This window comes from Macrotis lagotis, chromosome 1, assembly GCF_037893015.1.
Source record: "Macrotis lagotis isolate mMagLag1 chromosome 1, bilby.v1.9.chrom.fasta, whole genome shotgun sequence".
In the NCBI taxonomy this organism is placed as follows: domain Eukaryota; kingdom Metazoa; phylum Chordata; class Mammalia; order Peramelemorphia; family Peramelidae; genus Macrotis; species Macrotis lagotis.
This window is the reverse complement of record NC_133658.1, coordinates 495,231,314-495,250,547: the sequence shown is the minus strand read 5'-3', so window position 1 is coordinate 495,250,547 and position 19,234 is coordinate 495,231,314. Positions and strand designations below refer to the sequence as shown.

General features: G+C 37.4%; 1 protein-coding gene and 1 pseudogene across 1 annotated transcript in view; one reads left to right on the top strand and one right to left on the bottom strand.

Annotated features, from left to right (window-relative positions):
• Positions 1–10,227, top strand: part of GRIK1 (glutamate ionotropic receptor kainate type subunit 1) — a 164,583-nt gene extending 154,356 nt beyond the window's left edge. The window contains exons 16-17 of the mRNA XM_074213868.1: positions 7,681–7,931; positions 9,336–10,227. Of these exons, the coding sequence (XP_074069969.1) occupies positions 7,681–7,931; positions 9,336–9,485 (401 nt within the window). The 3' untranslated portion in view covers positions 9,486–10,227. The remainder of the gene's footprint in view (positions 1–7,680; positions 7,932–9,335) is intronic.
• A 4,198-nt stretch (positions 10,228–14,425) lies between these two features.
• LOC141506787 (TBC1 domain family member 16 pseudogene) lies at positions 14,426–17,784 on the bottom strand (annotated as a pseudogene).
• Between the last annotated feature and the right edge of the window lie 1,450 nt (positions 17,785–19,234).

Genomic DNA, 19,234 nt, shown 5'->3' with positions numbered 1-19,234 from the left:
TAATATGTTCACTAAGAGAAATGGAATAAAAGAGAATAATTCCCAGGAAAAAAGCCTTGGGGGACTAAGCTGAGGAAATTGAGGAGTGATCAGATAGCTAGGAAGAAAAATCAGGAAGGAGTAATCACAAATCCTAGAAGGAAGAAATTATTGAGAAGAGAATTATTAATATTAAAAGCTACAGAGAGGTAGAGAAGGATGAGGGTTGTGAAGAGGTCATTGGATATGACATTAATCATTTTTGAGGGAGCAGTTTTATTTGGTGAGGTCAAAAACCAGCCAACCAAGTCTATGAGAAGAGAGGAAATGATGAAATCTATCTATTGTAATTGGCCTTGTCAAGGAGTTCAGCCATAAAAAGGAAGAGAGACATGGAATGATAGCTAGCAGTAATGGGTAGTTCAAGTAAAGGGTTTTTGAGAATGGGGGACACATGAATATAATTGTTTGTGGAAGGGATAGTCTATAAACAAGGAGAAAGTGAAGATAAATGAGAAGGGAGACCATAGTAGGGGAAATCTTAAATGGATGGAATGTGGATCACTTGTTCAGGTAGAAGACTTTTTTTGACCAAAAAAGTCACTTTTTCATGTTGTTGCTATTGCTGTTGTTTGACCTTTGTACTTGAAGATGAATAACAATGTCTGGGTGTCTAAGAATGTGTCTAACTGTGACTGTTCATGTTATATAAGCTCAGAAGGCTATACTACAAATCAAGCACAAATAATCCATATGACCTTGAGAGGGTGATATCTCCAAATTTGTGCATCTCATGTTTCCTTTGAATTACTTTGCAAAGCAGAATTGTGGTAGCTCAGAAGAAAAAAATAACCTCTTCAGGTGAAAGAAATTTAGAAAGAAAAAGTAGCAGAAGTCTTCTGAGTGATGTGAGATGAGGAACTCTTTGTGAATGACTTCAGTATTTTTAGTGAAATATGACATAAGTTCTCTATACAGTGGGAGAGGGGAGTCAAGGGAGACTTGAGGTGGGGTTTATAAAGGTTTGGAAAAGCCATTATAGTGAGTGGGATAGTGAATTGATTTGGGGCAGTATAGGTTTTTGTTGGTTATTTAAGAACCTAGTTAAGATTATGTAAGCATAAACTTTTAGTAGACTCTAGAAGCATGGTTTTGTGATTTTCTGTGATTTCTTTCAGGTACATGTAAATAGAAATGAAGGCAGGGGATGATGGGAGTAATTCAAGACTGGAATTTGAAGGGACAATTTCTTGGTTAGAAAAAAAGGGCAAGGGACTCAAAAAAGAGGACAAGGCAGAGTTGAACTTGTCAAGGGATCATTTAACTCTCATGGGGTCTGAGAGAAAAAGGTATTTTAAGTGCTGTTGAGGTCAAAGAACAGACTAGGGATTGCTAGGCAAAAGAAGTGGAATGACAGATTATAATTAAAGGTACTTCAGAGTGATAAAAAAAGTGAAATACTTCTAGTTGATGGCAAGATCAAAAGTATGACAACCTCTGTGCAGAAATGTAGGAAGAGTAGGTTATAGGAAATTAATAAATTGAGATTGTCTGAGAACCCTTCCTCTAGGACTCCAATAAACTGATTTCTATGAAATTTTTGACTGAAATTACAAGTTTGAAAAGATCAACTTGAACACACCATTAAATCACTAATGGAAAATGATATCCATCTACTGGTTGAAGAATGAAGGAATCCATGATTATCCATGCCTTGCTCCTCATTACTTTTTTCCTTCAGGTTGTGATTTGCTTCTAGGAGTATCTGATTCATGAATTTATATAATTTCAAGGTGTTGCTCTCCCCTTTTGTCTTAACAGATTAGCTTTTACTGATCAAACTTTTAGTGACCCTAGAATAAGGAACATTCCCTATCTTTCTACTTTATCCTATGCTTAAGACTGAAATGATACACATACTTGGGCAATTAGGTCATGTAGTGGCCTGACCCTGGCTCTGAGTTCAAAACTGACATCAGACACCAGCTATGTGCTCTAGGGAAAGTCACTTAACCTCTGTTTGTCTCATTTCCTCTTTATGAAATGGGAGACATATTGAAAATGGAAACGGCAAACCATTCCAGTATCTTTACCAAGAAATTTGTCTTTTTATCAGAGTCAAACCCAATTGAACAACCACAACAATCTATATCTAAACATTTATGTATATGTCTATGGCTATGACCATTGTCACCAACAAAATTATCTCAATTCCTGAATAGTTGTTGGGCAGCTTTTCTTCATTTTTTCTAGGAACTCAGTTTCAAATCATTCAACTCTAGATAAATGTTCAAAAATCTATTATCTTTTCCATATTTCTCTTCAGGGTTAAATTAATTCTCTTCAGTACATACAGGAAAAATGTCTTTCCCCAAAATGCACCATCCTGTTAGCTCCTCTCAGGCTCTTCAAAAAGGGTTTATATATATATATATAAAATTTCCTCATAAAATATGTTGACAGGTCTGATAAGGAATATTCTTCATAAATCTCAAAAGATGATAGAATAAACATATAATTTCCCCAAGTCTTCAAAGAAAGAGGTGTTGCACATCAATCTATTTCTAAAATACTAGTCCCAACTCCCAAATTTCATCTTCATCTAAGTTCTTATCTAGTTTGTAAAGAGACAGTAACCATTTCCACAAAAGATGCATTTCAGAAATGCACTAAACTTTTAGATAGAAAGAAGAGAAAGATAAAAATCTAAGATAAGATAAAATGATAAAGAAACAAAAAAGAAATTAGTCCAGAATTACACTAGAAGTTAGTCCAATGCATGCCTGAAGCCTGTAAGTGCTCTGAATATAAGAATTGGAAACTAGGAAACGAGCAAAACCTATGAGAGCTCTGAAGAGGGATGCTCAAAGAAAATCAGAGTTCTAATACTTTGGGGAAAAAAATCAGTGGGATCTTGTCCCTGGCCCATCAGAACAAAAACAGGGAGGCAGAATCAGTCCCCATAACACTATGTAATCAAAATCTAATCAACAAGCTAGATTTGGCCTCCCAGAAAGACTGAATGACAGGCTCATGATAATGTGACTGCCTCTTGGAGGAAAATACAAGACCACTATCCCCAGTGCCTTTGCTTCCTCCATGATGAAAATTGTTGAGCTCAAAGAAAAAATTTATGAAGACCTGGAGACCCTCATCATTCATGTGCCAAAAGAGAATAAGCTTGTAGTTTTGGGTTACTTTTAATGCTACAGTAGGCTATCAAACATGGCAGGGAGTCATTTGGATGAATGGAGTTGGAAACAGTAACAGCAGGAGTCACTTACTACTAAAGACTAGACATTCCATGACTTTCTCATCACCAACTCTGACTTCCATTTATTTAAACACAATAAAACTTAAGTTCTCATTGTAATAAGGGACAGGCAGAATGGAAGGGTGACAAAGGTGATTTGTGGCATTCAACAAAAGCAATCATCCCAAGGTAAATTAACTACCAAAAGACTTAATATCAACAGATTAGAGTTCTCTGTGGGAAAAAGTAGTTTGTTGCTAACTTGGAGAGAAGGCTGAACTAATCCATGACTGGCAACAGTGGAGCAGAAAAGGAATGGATAGCTTTTAGAGAGTTTATATATAGCTCCTCGTTTAGTCATGTGGGCAGAACAGTTGCAAACATTAGGACTGGTTTTATGAAAATGATGGGGAAATTCAGATGCTACTAAACAAAACATGAGAATTCCAAAGGATTTTACCAGCTGGTATCTGTCTGACTCTAGGAAGGTAGCATTTCATTCTATCAAAAGTAAAGTGTAAGTGTAGTTAAGAGAGGTGCAGGATTTGGGGCTCTTTAAGAAGGTAGATGTATTTCAGTTTTACACTGATAGTAACAATCTAAAGTGCTATTTATGATGTTCTGAAGGCAATGGTGCATCTCAACTGATGGAGCCACATTGATTAATGATAAGGACATGATCCAGAAAAGATGAGTTTAACACTTCTATAGAGTTCTAACAGACTATCAACCAATCCTGAAGCAATTGACAATATGCCTGAGATTAAAGGCAACTTTTAATAAAAAGAGCTATAGTGAATATTTTTATGTGTACATAGGTCCTTTTTCAAAATATTAATTTAGTAGTCTACATTTTGCATACCAACTATAAAACTTTGCTCATTTTCCAAGTTTCCAAGAAAACAATAAATACATTGATTATAGAATAGCTGATCTAGCAATACCATTAATAGGTCTAAATTCCACAGATTTTTAAAAGCACTAGAGAAAAGAATCTATTTGTGTGTGTATACAGATATGTATATGCATGTTTATATGCATAAACATATGTCTCTATATACATCTATATACACAGACATGTGTATGTATGTGTGTACATGTGTATATATGCACATACATGTATATATTAGTTTCTTTTGTGGTGGCAAAGAATTTGAAATTAAGGGGTTGTCCATCAGTGGGGAGTGGCTGAACAAGTTATAGTATGATTGTAATGGAACAGTACTATGCTGTAAGAAATGACAAGCATAAATGGTCAAAGGATATGAAGTTTTCAGATGAAGAAATTAAAGATATTCATAGTCATATGAAAAATGATCCAAATCATTATTGATTAGAGAAATACAAATTAAAACAATTCTGAGGTACTACCTCACATCTATCAGATTGGTTAAGATGACAAAAAAGGAAAATTATCAATGTTGGAGAGGATGTGGGAAAACAGTGGCATTAATACACCAGTGGTAGAATGGTGAACTGATTCAACTATTCTGGAAAGCAATTTGGGACTATGCCCAAAGGGCATACACTTTGAGATAACATTACCACTAATAGGTCTATATTCCAAAGAGATCATAAAAAAAAGAGAAAAGACACATATATGCAAAAATGTTTATAGCAGTTCATTCTGTAGTGGCAAAGAATTGAAAAAATGAGGGAATGCTCATCAATTAAGCAATGGCTAAACAAGCTATGGCACATGGATGCTATCGAGTACTATTGTTCTGTAAGAAATCATGAGAGGCTGGACTTTAGAAAAACCTAGAACAAATTGCATAAACTGATGCTGAGTGAAGTGAGCAGAACCAGGTGAACATTCTATACGTTAACAGCAATGTTGTGAGATGGATCAACTATGATGAATTCAGTTCCTCTCAATAGTTCATTGATCAAAGACAACCCTGAGAGACCAGTTATGGAAAATGCCATCCACATCGAGAGGGAAAACTATGGACTCTGAACAAAAATCACAGCATGCTATTTTCACTTTTTAAAACTTCTTTTATGATTTTTCTTTATTTTCATGGTTTTCTCCCCCTTAGTTCTAATTCCTCTTTATTAATATAGAAATATGTTAAACATGATTGTACAACTTCTACCAGGTTAAACATGATAGTACACAACTTCTACCAGACTGTTCACTGCCATGGGGCAGGGGGAGGGGAGGGGGGAGAGGAAGAATGTTAGAAAAATGTGAAACTCATAAACTTGCAAATGAATGAATGCTGAAAATTACTTTTGCATGTTAAAAATTTAAAAATAATAAAAAGAAATTACAATCAGGATCATTTCAGAAAAACCTATAAAGATATGAACTGATGCAGAGTGAAATGAACAAAATTTGGACACAGTAACAGCAGTATTGTACAATGAACAACTGTAGGTGACTTAACTTGTCTTATCAATACAATGATCCAAAATAAGTCCAAAAGATTCATGATGAAAAATACTATCCACTTCAAGAGAAAGAACTGATGGTGTCAGAATACAGATAAAAGTTTACTATTTTCACTTTCTTTTGTCCAAATTTTCTTCCTGAAAATGACTAATATGGGAATGTTTTACATTATTGCACAAGTATAACCTAGGTCAGATTGATTACCACCTAGGGAAAGGTAAGGAAGGAAAGGAAAGGAAGAATAGAATTTTAAAAACTTGAACTCCAAGAAAAGTGTTTAAAATTGTTTTAACATGAAATTGGGGGGGTATGGTGTTTTTTTTAAAGAGAGAGGCTGGGGCCAGCTAGATGGCATAGTTAATAGAGCACTGGCCCTGGAGTCAGGAGGACCTGAGTTCAAATACAACCTCAGACACTTAATAATCACCTAGCTATGTGACCTTGGGCAAGTCACTCAACCTCATTGCCTTAAATACATAAAAACTTGAGAGAGAGAGAGAGAGAGAGAGAGAGAGAGACTGAGACTATGACATTGTGAGTTTCAAAATGTATAGGAATCAAGCTCATGCCAACTAACATGACCTAGGAACTAACCCCTGGGAAATGAGGCATGACCTTCAGGACCAAATCCAGAATTGGAGCAAGGTTATGTATTAGCAATGCCACAATTGTATGTGAAGTTGGTGGAGCCAATACTATAAAAAAAATATATGAGTCCACTCTCCCCAAGACCGAAATAGAAGGGGGGACAGTGTGTCTCCATGGTGTAGGCTGTAAATTTGTGGTTTTGTTCTTACTATATCTTTAAGAACTTGTCATTAGAGGTGCTAGAGTCATTCACTGCATCCCACGCTATTGGAAATAGTCTTGATTCTTTTTTTGCCACTGGACTTCCAAGATTCTAGAAGAGAGAGTGAGGAGTGCAGCTCTGCTTCAATTAAATTCATCTGCAAGTCATCATCTCATGATGTCACTGGTCCTCTTCCAAAACAAAAAATGAACAAGTCCCAACTAAACTATCTTCTACAGAAGACCTTCCCCTATTCTTAATCCAAATCCTTTCCCACTTTATTTCCTATTTGTCCTATAGTTAGCCTTGTTCACATTATCTCCCCCCACCCTTAGATTTTGATCTATTTGAGGACAGAGACTGCTTTTTTGTCTCTCCGCCCAGTATTTATTAAATGCCTGTCACCTTGTAGATATTAATAAGTCTTTATTGACTTTTTGATTATTTGAAGTAAATATCACTTTTTAAAAGTTAATTAATGTTAATTAGTTAAATATATCTGGGGTGCTGGTCACTGGAATATCAGTGGGGAGAATCACACCAGAATGGGTGGGGGTGAGGGATGAATTAAACTGATATTAGAGACACCTCTATTCCCCTGAGTGGGAGATGTCAATACAGGCTGCATTACTAACTACACTTTGGTTTATGTATAATGGGAGTTTGATAATCCTGAACATATATGCTGCAAACATAATTTTGTGCTTTCTAACTTCAGCAATTTAGAAGCACCTTCAAAAGACATTGTGATGACTAGGGGAGAGGGGTTAGATAGAACACATGTAAATTTTGAAGGTCAAATGGAATTGGGGAAGTGGGAGAGGAGGGTCATCTCTAAATTTGGAAAATTATCCTTAAATGCATTAACCAACTAAAGATATAATCAATATAATCTACCTCTAATGAGGTAGAATCAAATTCTTTTTATTCTATTTTATTCTATTTAGCATAAAAAAAGATTCATTCAAAAACAGAATACAGGAATATGACACAGTATTCTTGGTTAGATACTTCTTAGTCATATAAACATACCCAAAGACATACCAAATTATCATTTCACTCTTTGTAGCTCTTAAAACTATCTTTAACTTTTCCTGTCCTTTGGTAGTGTGATTTGGTTTTCTTCTAATCATTTAACTTCAGTAAATAGATATAGATATAGATATAAAGAAAGATATAGAGATGTAGATGTAAATTATAGGTATAGATATATAGATATGTAGGTCTAACCTACATTACCCAAATGACCTTACTTTCCAGGCTCTCCTTATCGGGATAAAATTACTATTGCCATCCTTCAACTACAAGAGGAAGGAAAATTGCATATGATGAAAGAAAAATGGTGGCGAGGAAATGGCTGCCCTGAGGAGGACAGCAAAGAAGCCAGTGCTTTGGGAGTAGAAAACATTGGTGGCATCTTTATTGTGCTGGCTGCTGGACTTGTTCTTTCTGTATTTGTAGCCATTGGAGAGTTTATATATAAATCAAGGAAGAATAGTGATGTTGAACAGGTGAGTCATATATTGCTTGGGTTGGGTAATTGAGTGTCTAAAGAAATGTGTTATTTTTCATTGAAAGACAGTACAAAATGTTCACAAAAGTCCTTGGGAGGGAAAATCAACACAGAACTCTTCTTTGTATAATTGTACAGATTGAGTTGGAACTCCTGCTATATCATGTTAGTATTAAAAAAAGAAAATGAAAAACCTTGTTCTCTAAATTTGATTAGTGCTTGCTCAAGTGTAAAGAAATTCCAGGTACTTAAATCTCAAATAATTGTTTGGTCTTAATATATAGACCTAAAAAGAAATAAATTTTAAGAACTGGAAAAAAGATAAAGTAGTTGAAGAAAGCTTGAGTAGGAATAGTGATTTATCCAAAATAAAGTTTACACTAAGTAAAGGGATACTCTTACAATTTGGCATTCATATTTTTTAAGGAATTTAATTTATAGGGGCGGCTAGAGTATAGAGCACCGACCCTGGAGTCAAGAGCACCTGAGCTCAAATCTGACCTCAGACACTTAATAATTACCTAGCTGTGTGGCCTTGGGGAAGGCATTTAACCCCATTTGACTTGCAAAAAAAAGAAAGAAAAGAAAGAAATTTAATTTATAAAGAGAAAATAGTGAAACAGAATGCAAATAATCATTTAAAGTTGAAAACATTCTATTAAAAAATTTAGGACCATATCATTTAGGACCATTTTGAAAACTATTAGTTTTTTCATCTTGAATCAAATACATAATGAACAAAGTATGGTTGCTATCTTACTGTAAGTTATTTAATTCCAAAGCAGAACAGAATATTACCTTTTAAAAGCTTTAGGTAAAAATGGAAATAGCTCAAACATGATTGTATGTATTATCAGATTACTTGCTGTTATGGAGAAAGGGAAAGGAGGTAAAAAAAAACCATATAACTCAAAATCTTACAACAAATGAATGTTGAAAACTAGCTTTATATGTAATTGGAAAAAAATAAAACCAAAATAAAAAAACACAAAAACCCTTTAGTTAACATTTTACAAGTTACTACTGACTCAGTTGATTAAAAGACTGCATTTCTATAATATAGTTTAAAATCCAGTCTAGTTTTAAGTGGAAGTCTTTCTTGAATTTTGAATATTATGGATAGTTTACTATAATCAGATATCCGTTCAAAATGAACTTTTTTTGACAGGAAATAATCTTATTTTAATGAGAACATTATTATAGAAATTTTTAATAAAGAGGAAGTATATACTGCATTGTTGTTACTTTTTCTTGAGGTACTTTATTCAACTTATTTCAAAATATTTATAATTTTGGTCCAGCTTCCTATAATTTTCAACTCTATTTTGCTTGAGTTTTGATTTCATTTTTACTTTTAGGCTACTTATTCTTATTATATTTCCTTGTTTCTTTTCCTTTCAAGGCTTTTGGTTTCTTTTATGGACAACAGTGTAAACAAACTCAACCATCCAATTCCACATCTGGAACCACCTTCACCATGGAGTTAGACTGTGGCAAATTGATTCAAGAGGAACAAGGGATTCAATCACAGTCCTCAGTCCATACTGTCTAGTCAGTAAAACAAAAGGTGTGTCAATTGTTTATGGTATGGTTTAAAAATTAATTTCCATAACTTACCAAAAAAAGATTCAACTGAAGGGCATTTGGAATGTTGTATAGTCATCTTAAAATAGCAGAAATTTGTCTTTTATAGGCATTGAATGCAGTTCACTAGATATTTACATTTTATATTTCTATATGTACATTGTTATGTTCTTAACATTCCACTAGGAGGAATTAGGAAAAGAAAATGCATTTATATTGTTTCTTTTCTTCTGCATGAAAATAAGCTTAGTTCCTGTTGTATTACCAATCAAAAGAGAGGTATAAATTGTAAAGTTGGAAAAGCATTAAATAGAATATATAATTTTTGGTGCTTTTTGAACATCCAATAAATGTCCTCCCTGCCACTTCTTACTGATCATTAAAATTCAAGACACAAATATCAAAGATACATAAAACTATAAGTGGTATTTGGAATAGGGTAGGGATATATATTGTAGGAAAATCTTTGTCTAGTCATTGGTATGTGTATCAAGGCTCGGCCATACTATGGTCAGACCTTCTATATCAGAACAGACCCTGATATGTGTGTCTAGTTTCCCTCCTCCAATGGAATAAAGAAAACTTTTGTATAATTTTTTTTAAAAAAGGGGTGACCACATACATATATACAGATAAAGGTAAATTGGAGTGATGGGGCTATTGGTATATGGTACAGGGGTAGTTATAAGATTATAGCAGATAAAAGTGCTGGGCCTAGAGTCAGTAAGACCCAAGTTAAAACCCAACCTCAGATACTAGATGTGTACCCTAGGCAAATCACTTAATCTCTGTTTGCCTTAATCCACTGGAGAAGGAATTGGCAAACCACTCCAGTATCTTTGCTAAGAAAATCCTCAATGAGGTCACATAAACTGGAATATGACTGAAATGACTAAATAAGAAAAACAACAAAAATCTAGAGTGCTGTATAACTTTAACCAATTTTCTTCTTTCATTAATTCAATTTTGTGTTATTTTTTTTTGACTCCAAGATTACTGCTGTGTCTTCTTCAGCGACCAATTCTTCCCTGTTGAATCAAAAGCAGATATAAAAAAAAATCAATCTCCATATGCTTTCTCTACCTTTAGAAGGATCCAATTATCACTTAAACAATTCATGGCTTTATGGTTTTCCTAATTTTGGAAGATGAGAAGAGAGAGTGGGGCGGGGGGGAGTGGGGAAACACCCAGCATTGTCTATGGTTGAAACCTTACAACACCACAATAATACTTTTCTATGATGTTTCTTAATGTATTTCTATGAAGTTTCTTAAACTGGTCTAATTCATCCTCTGTCCAGCTATGTGTTGCACTGACACGTAGAGTATTAAATACAGAACCTTTAAATAGAATCTTCCTTTAGCCTATTTGTTGAATCTTTGCCTTAGGAGAGAAAACAAGCGCAAGAGAAAAATTCTAACTTCTCTCTCTATCTCTTTTAGGATAGAGAACTCTTAATGGCCAGGATCAATATTAGACTTCAGTGACTGGTCCAATCTACTGTTAATGTGTTCATGTTGTAATTCTTAAAATAGGAAATAAGCAAAGTTGAATACACTTGAATTCTCTTCTGGATGAGAAATAACACTTTGCTCTCTTCTCAACACAACAAGGAAAAGAAGAAGCTTTTAAAGAAAAATATTATGTAAAGAGAATTCTGGAAATATGGTGGAATAAGGCAGGAAATTACCTAGTGCTCCTAAATTCCATCACAAATATTATAAAGCAAAGCCTCAAAGGGAACTTTTGAGTAGCAGAAATAGTTAAAAGCTAAAAGCAATTTATTAAAATAACTTGGGAGGACATTAGGAAAGACCTGTCCTCTGGGGTGGTAATTTGTCCTGGTTGAAGAGCATATACCTCCAGGCAAATACCATTGAATCAACAAACATCAAGCCCTGAGGCAGCTGTGTGGCATAGCAGCCTCAGCTTCAGGAATTTTCTCATGGACAGTGTGGAGGTTGGACTGAGGATCAGGGGAAGGTTAGGAGGCCCTCTGCTGGCCCTGGATCCTTGGGCTCAGGCCTAATGACCAGACCTGTCCAAGGCTATGATTGTAGATGAGAAGTAAGCTCAGTCCTTAGCAGAGGGACTGCGACCCCACTGACTTAGGTACTTGAAGGACAACAGAGTCCCTAGTTTGGTTCCAGGGCAAAGGGGTAAACTGAAGTTTTCAGCTACAGGAGGAGCAGCAAAGAGCAAGGGCATTTTCAGGAACAACATTTCAGGGGGTCCTGGTCATGGCTCTGAAGCGAAGAGGAATACCTTAGTCTCAGGGCTCAGAAAACAACAGCACACAAAAAACCCTAAGCCTGAGACACTATCCCCCACACCTCAGAACCAGAGTCTGACTCTTAACACATAATAAATAAGTCACCTTAAAAAAAAAAGTAAGCAAAAGAAAAAAAGAACTACTTTGGTGATGAAAAGGATGTGGGTTCAAACTCAGAAGATAGTAAAGTTAAAACAACTTCTATCTAAAAGAAAAAGAAAACAAATGGTTACAAGCCCAAAACTTTTTGGAAGAACTTTAAAAATCAAGGGATAATGGGGGGGGGGGGGAGATATGAGTCATGCAAGAAAATTAAGAAAATTATGAGAAGAAAGTCAGCCAAAGGGGAAAAAAAGATCCAAAAACTTATGGAAGAAAATAATTCCTTAAAATTAGAATTGAGTAAGAGTAAGTTAATGACATCATTAGGCAACAAGAAATAAGAAAAATTGGGTCAAAACAAAACAACTAAAGGCAGCTATGTGGCACAGTAAATAGATCACCAGCCTTGAAGTCAAGAGGACATGAGTTCAAATTCGACCTCAGACACTTAATACTTAGTTACTTAGCTGTGTGACATTGGGCTTAACCCTCTTGCCTGGCCAAAAACAAAACAAAACACAATAAAACAAGAGAAAATCAAAAGAATGAAAAAATAGAAGAGAATGTGAAACAGTCTCATTAGAAAAACAACTGATCTGGAGAACCAACTGAATAGAGACAGTATAATAATTGTTGGACTGATTTAAAAATAGAGCCTAGAAATTTTTTTAAGGTGTTTTGGTTCTTTATTAAGTCCTTCCCCAAGACCAAGCTGGGATAACTGTCCCATTAGTTAGCAAATTTCCCAAAGTACTTAATTTATAAGTAAATAGTGACATTGGTACTCAAGAGTTTTAAATGCATTTTTAAAGGATACCTTTTTCTTTTCTTTCTTTTTTTTTAATTTTTAAAGATTTTGAGTTTTGAGTTTTACAATTTTTCTCCCAATCTTACTCCCCTCCCCCACCCCCTCCACAGAAAGCAATCTGTCAGTCTTTATTCTGTTTCCATGTTGTACACCGATCCAAATTGAATGTGATGAGAGAGAAATCACATCCTAGAAGAAACAAAAAGTATAAGAGATAACAAGATCAGACAATAAGATGTTTTTTCCCTAAATTAAAGGGAATAGTCCTTGAAATTTGTTCAAACTCCACGAGAACCTAGAAATTATTAAAGAAAATTCCTGAAGTTCTAGTACAAGAAGATAAAATGAAAATAGGAAAAAAGTCCATTGATCATTACCTGAAAGATTACCAAGATGAAAATTCAAAGGAACATAATAGCTAAGTTTCAAAGTTCTCAGGTCAAGAAGAAAGTACTGTAAGGGGCATCTAGGTGTCACAGTAGATAGAGCACTGGCCCTGGAGTCAGGAAGACCTGAGTTCAAATGTACCTTCAGACACCTAATACTTACTTAGCTGTGTGACTTGGAAGAGTCACTTAAATTGCCTTGCAAAAATTTTTTTAAAAAAAGAATATAGGGGCAGCTAGGTGGTGCAGTGAATAGAACACCAATCCTGGAGTCAGGAGTACCTGAGTTCAAATCAGGGCTCAGATGCTTAATAATTACCTAGCTGTGTGGCCTTAGGCAAGCTACTTAACCCCATTTGCCTGGCAAAAAACCTAAAAAAATATAAATTAATTAAAATATGTCCATAATATCTTGCAAAAACCTTAAAAAATTACTCTCAAGGGGAAAAATATACATGACAAAAAAGAATGTACTATAAGCCACCAGAAAAAAATAATTTATACACTTTGGAGCTACAGTCAGCACAATACAAGATTTATTGTCTTTAATTGTCTACATTAAATGACCAAAGAACCCAGAACATGCTATTCTGAAAAGTGAAGGAGCTGGTTTGCAACCAAGAATAACCCAACAAAGCTGCATTTAAATACTGAATGAACTAAATGACTTTAACTATTTGTGAAGACCAAAACTGAATGGAAAAATTGACCTACTAGATTCAGGAGAACTATAAAAAGGTAAAATTTAAGCCATTATAAAGGATTTAATGCGATCAATATATTTTCATCTCATTTGAGAAAATGTTATCTGTAATTCTTTTTTTTTTTTGGCTGGTAACTTAAACTTTATTGCTGACAAATATCTTTTTTAAAATGGTACAATTCAGCTTACCATTTCAATTTATACAACTGGGAGCAGAAAAAAGCCCTCATTCAGAGACTGAAGTACCTGAAATGCCTTGGAAAGAAGAGAATTCAAAGGGCTAAACCATCAAGGAACAAGGTCTACTTGTCCACCATTCAAACAGAAATTTTCAGTAGAAGGGACTTGGCACTTTATCCCTTTTCAGGATGACCAAAAGGATTCACATAGGCAATACCTACCATAGGCAATTCTATCTTCAAATTCTAGCATGGACAGCTAACATAATCTCTTCAAGGGATAAATTGGTGGGGAGGACTAAGGTCACCACAAGAAGTGGAGGCAGCCCTATCACTGGCTATTTGGAAGCCAGGATCACACAGTAGTAGCTATTTCCAGATATTTTCGAGGAAGACACTCAGGACTATCACTTCTCTTATATGAATGCATCTTTTTTTCAATGACTCATACGTATAGATACACATCCAATCACACAAGATATTCTTAACCATTCAAATGCCTTTTGGCAATTGTATGTGGTTGGCTAAGTAATGAAAACTCTTATGTAGAAAACCTATTAGCTCCTAGTAAAAAGCCAGAGGAGATGAATCACATTCTCCAGAAGCCTACTGCTTAGGCATAAGAGGAGGAAGTTTCTTTCACATGTGAGGGAGTATTAAAAAACTCATAGCATCCTTATGAAAAAGCAACAAACTCCCCAAATCCTATCCTACCCTGTCCCAGTATCCCCAAATCAACTGGGCTATTTTTAGTGACAACTTTATGGCTCAGGCTAGAAGTCACTTAGGCAGTAATTTTGGTTTCAAGAGGGAAAATTTGTGCATGATGAGTATGTGTGTGTGTGTGTGTGTGAGTGAGAGAGAGAGAGAGAGAGAGAGAGAGAGACAGACAGACAGACAGACAGACAGAGACAGAGAGAGACAGAGAGAGACAGAGATAGGCTTGAAGATTTATCTTCAAGATTTCACCTGAGGATTGCTCTTAACCCATATGCTTTCCAACAAAGAAAGCTGAGTTTGTTTGGCCTTCCTTATGTATCTTCCTATGTTTTAAGTTTAGTAATGTAAGCCAGTGATAGAGGTGGAAGTGGATTATCCTGGAAAATTATTCCATAGTTCAAATAGACAACAAGATAGGTCTTTCTGCTACCTTAAGAGTGAGGCCCCACTCTATCTTTCTGAAATAGAGCTGAATTTTCTTTGGACTGTTAGTCATATCTTCATTCTGTTTGTCCTGATTTCTGTTGCTGCCATTAAAAAGGAAAAATTTATTTTCCATTTTTTAAATGATACTTTTGGTAAACACTGCTTCTTCTTTTCTTCTACACTATACCCCTGTCCAATTCTGCTGCCCTTGAATTAGAAACTTCCTCTGCAAACATACCCTCCCATCCCTCTCCAGCCTTATAAACTGGCTCTATTTGCGGAAACTGAAGCCCTCTCCATCTTTGGGCCCTTCTTGCTTTCACTGGCAGATTTTGGAGAAGGTAGCTCCACTGTACCACCATAGGGACAACTCTTAGCTTCAGGGTGATGACCAGTACACTCCACAGCAGAAATATACCCACTATCCCACATGCCGGTCCCACAGAGTTTACAAAGGTCATGTAAACTACATGGGATACGAGGCAAGAGGCGAAATTGATACAGCAAACTCCTTGCCTTCCTGAGTACAAGTTCCCCATTCATGTGCATGACCAGATTTCCAAAGTGCAGAAGCATCTGGTCAGTGGCCAGCTGTTGTTCAATGACATCATCACCATAGATCACCACAATGGCCACACAGATGAAGAGATGGAAGTAGTCTGTCTGGTAATGGGCCCAGCACGCTTCCCAAATGCGCAATGCCTCCGCATCAGGAAACTCTCACTTAAAACACAGAAGGATCCAGCGGTGACAGAAAAGCATCTGCAGGCCATCCTCCCCCAGGGAAACAAGGTGCTGGTAAAAACGCAGGTGGGTCAGGCGAAGCAGCTCACGAAGGTATAGCAGCTGTTTCTCCATATCTTCATCTCGGGGAGAGCTGACAAAGATGGTGTTCTGCATCAAACCCACAAAGCACCAGAAGGTATCTGATTCATCTAGAATCTCAGCCAGGATGGGAGCCACCAGGTCTGACATGCCCTGGGAGTAGCCAATGGTTGGATTGTATATGGCATAGTTCAGCAAAATTCTCCTCATGCTCTCCACATTTGGGTTGTCTTCTCCTCGGAAGAACTGATTGCTCCGGTCTGTTTGAACCACATCTTTGTCAACAGTGAACTGCACATGGCGCCAGAATTCTCTCTGCTTTTCTGGAGTCATTGAAAGCCTTTTCTGCTGGATCTCTGAGTATTCCCTCCTCTTCTGCACCCTCAGTGCCTCTCGTTCCTCCGATGTGGACTCATGGCTGTAATAGCGCAGCAGGAAGGGCCAGACCTCGCCCCGGATTGACACATCAATGTCGCTGAAGAAAATGGCCTTACGAAGCTTATATTCCTCTTCCACCTGCCCAGACTCATTCAAGTGGTTAAGCCAGGTGGAAACATCCAGTTTTTTGTACATGTTCTCTTCTGGGTGGGTCTCTGAAGAAGGGAGCTTGGGACATTGGATGGAGAATTACATACAAGTCTTTTCATTGGAGACCTGCTGGTCTTTCAGATGAGTCTCAGTACAGTGTTTCCATTGCTGAAAAACTTCTGACAGTTTATCCAGGCCACCATGGTGAAAATGGAAGATCTTGTACTGACTTTCTTGGCTTGCAACAACCAGCTGCCCACTGGTACAGGCCTCATGGCTAAAGAAAAGGCGGAGAGACCTCATTTGTCCCAAGTCCACCCGGAACACCCCGCAGATCTGCTCAAGGGCAAACACCTTTTGCTGCTCATCCCATTTGTAGTTCTGTAGCTGGCCGCTGTTCTCAGGGAACTGAAGGTTGGTGTCGAGGCTGGAGGTGGAGCTGGTGGACCCTGTCATGTGATTATCACACGTCTCTATTTTCATTGTCCAGAAAAACAGAACTGCTGCTCTCTGCAAGGGCTTCACTTATTGGCGAGAGGCAGAAGGGTGAAGAAAAGGCATCAGAATCAGAATCAAAAGTACTGTCCCTGCCCACATCATCAGCAGAGAGTTCTAAGGAGCCTTCCACTTCTCCAGGCTATGACCTCAACTCTGGTCCCTCCTCTATACCATCCACTGACAATTCAGATCTATTTGGCTCATCCTGAGAACTGATAGTAGATACTATTCCTGAGTCACTATGGACAGGCTGGGTAGCTTGGATAGGACTGCCTGTCCCTAAGCCTTGGGATAGCTTTTCCCCATCTTCCAATGAGGAGCTTATGTGGACAGTATCCTGGAAACTCTGGGCCACCACTAAGATGGCTTCATCCTTAGGGGTTAGAGGGTATTTTTGTTCCACAGGGGAGGGCTGATGAGGTTCTCCAGAGCCCTGAGCATGACGGCTTCGCTTGCTAGCAGCTTTGCACACAGGGGAGCTTTCAGGGGGTGATATAGCGCAGGGCCTCTTCATCTTGCCTTTGGATCCTGGAGTTAGGGACCCAAGCAAGGATGAGTGTAGTTCCCAGAAGTTCATCCTTTTCCATGTACAAGCACAAGTAACCTGGGTGATGCTCCCCAAGGCCCTGCAGAACTTGTAGGGGATGGACACAGACATTGTTCTTCGAGTATATGATCTCCCCATCCAGTATGGAGGGAGGACCACCGCTACCACTGGGGTTGAGGGTCAAGAGGTCAGAGGCTTTTGAGGAGGCTCTTTGCAGGAGTCGCCCCAGAGACATTGCCAGGGGAATGTTTCCATTATCCACTTGGTTCAACCCAGAACAAATGCCAAATAAAAGATCTGCCAATTTATAGATGGACATTAATTGTCACAAGGAGATATTGCAGAGGCGGAAGGTCTGACAGTCCCTGAATTTCTATATATAATTTAGCACAGCAAGCCAAACTGCTTTGCCCAGGGCCTGGGCTGGCACGCCGCCGGACTGGCCTCCCGGGTCCCGCCAGCGCTGCCGCCTCCTGCCCAGAAGACGAGGTGGGGCCGGGAGGGGAGGAAACCGAGCCGGGCCCAGAGCGTCGAGGCCTGGGCCCCCGGCCCGCCCGCCTGCAGCCAGCCTCGGGGCTCCGGCTCCGGCCATCTGTAATTCTTAAATATAATATCAGTACTTGGGTAGTTTGAAAGAAAAAGAGACTTGGAGGTTGAGTATGATGGGATGATGCTACAAAATAAATTTGGGTAGGGAGACAAAATGAGAGCAATTTATATAAATGAGGCAAGAATGGAAGGGCTGTTAAAGAATGTTATAGAGCAGAAGAGAATGGAGAGCTGGTAGTGCTAGAAGCTTATTCTCATCAGACCTGGGTCAAAGAGGGAATAATATATACATCTAGAAGAATATAACATCTTCTTAACTTACAGAAAATTAAGTGGATGGGGGAATAAGATAAGGGAGGGACTTTTATTTTTTTTATTATATAAATATTTTATTTATTTTCCAATTATATACAATAGTAGTTTCTACCTATCATTTTTGTAAGGTTTTGAATTTTACAATTACTCCCCCTCCCTTCCCCCCCCCACAGAAGGCAATCTGATAATTTTTATTTCATGCTATGAACTGATCAAAATTGAATGTGTTAAGACAAAAAAAAATCCTTAAGGAAGAAATAAAACAGTAGAAATAGCGAAATTATGTAGTACATAAGACAACTTTTTTAAAAAATTGAGGGTAATATTATCTTTGGTCTTTGTTCAAATTCCACAATTATTTCTCTGGATACACAGATTCCAACACTGATTCCCCCTAAAATTGTCCCTGATTATTACAATGATGGAATGAGCAAGGCCATTAAGGTTGATCATCATCCCCATGTTGTTAGGGTGTACAGTGTTCTGGTTCTGCTCATCTCATCCAGCATCAATTCAAGTTTTTCCAAACTTCTCTGAAATCCCATCCTTCCTGAATTCTTTTATTTTAAATTTTTTATTTAAGGCAATGGGGTTTAAGAGTGACTTGCCCAAGGTCACACAGGCAATTATTAAGTATCTGAATCCGGATTTGAACTCAGGTCCTCCTGACTCCAAGCTCTATTCACTATGCCACCTAGCTGCCCCTCCTCCTGATTTCTAATAGAACAATGGTATTCCATCATATACATATCCCACAATTTGTCTTGCCATTCCCCAGTTGATGGGCATCCCCTCGATTTCCAATTCTTTGCCATCACAAAAAGATCTTCTATGAATATTCTTGTACAAGTGATGTTTT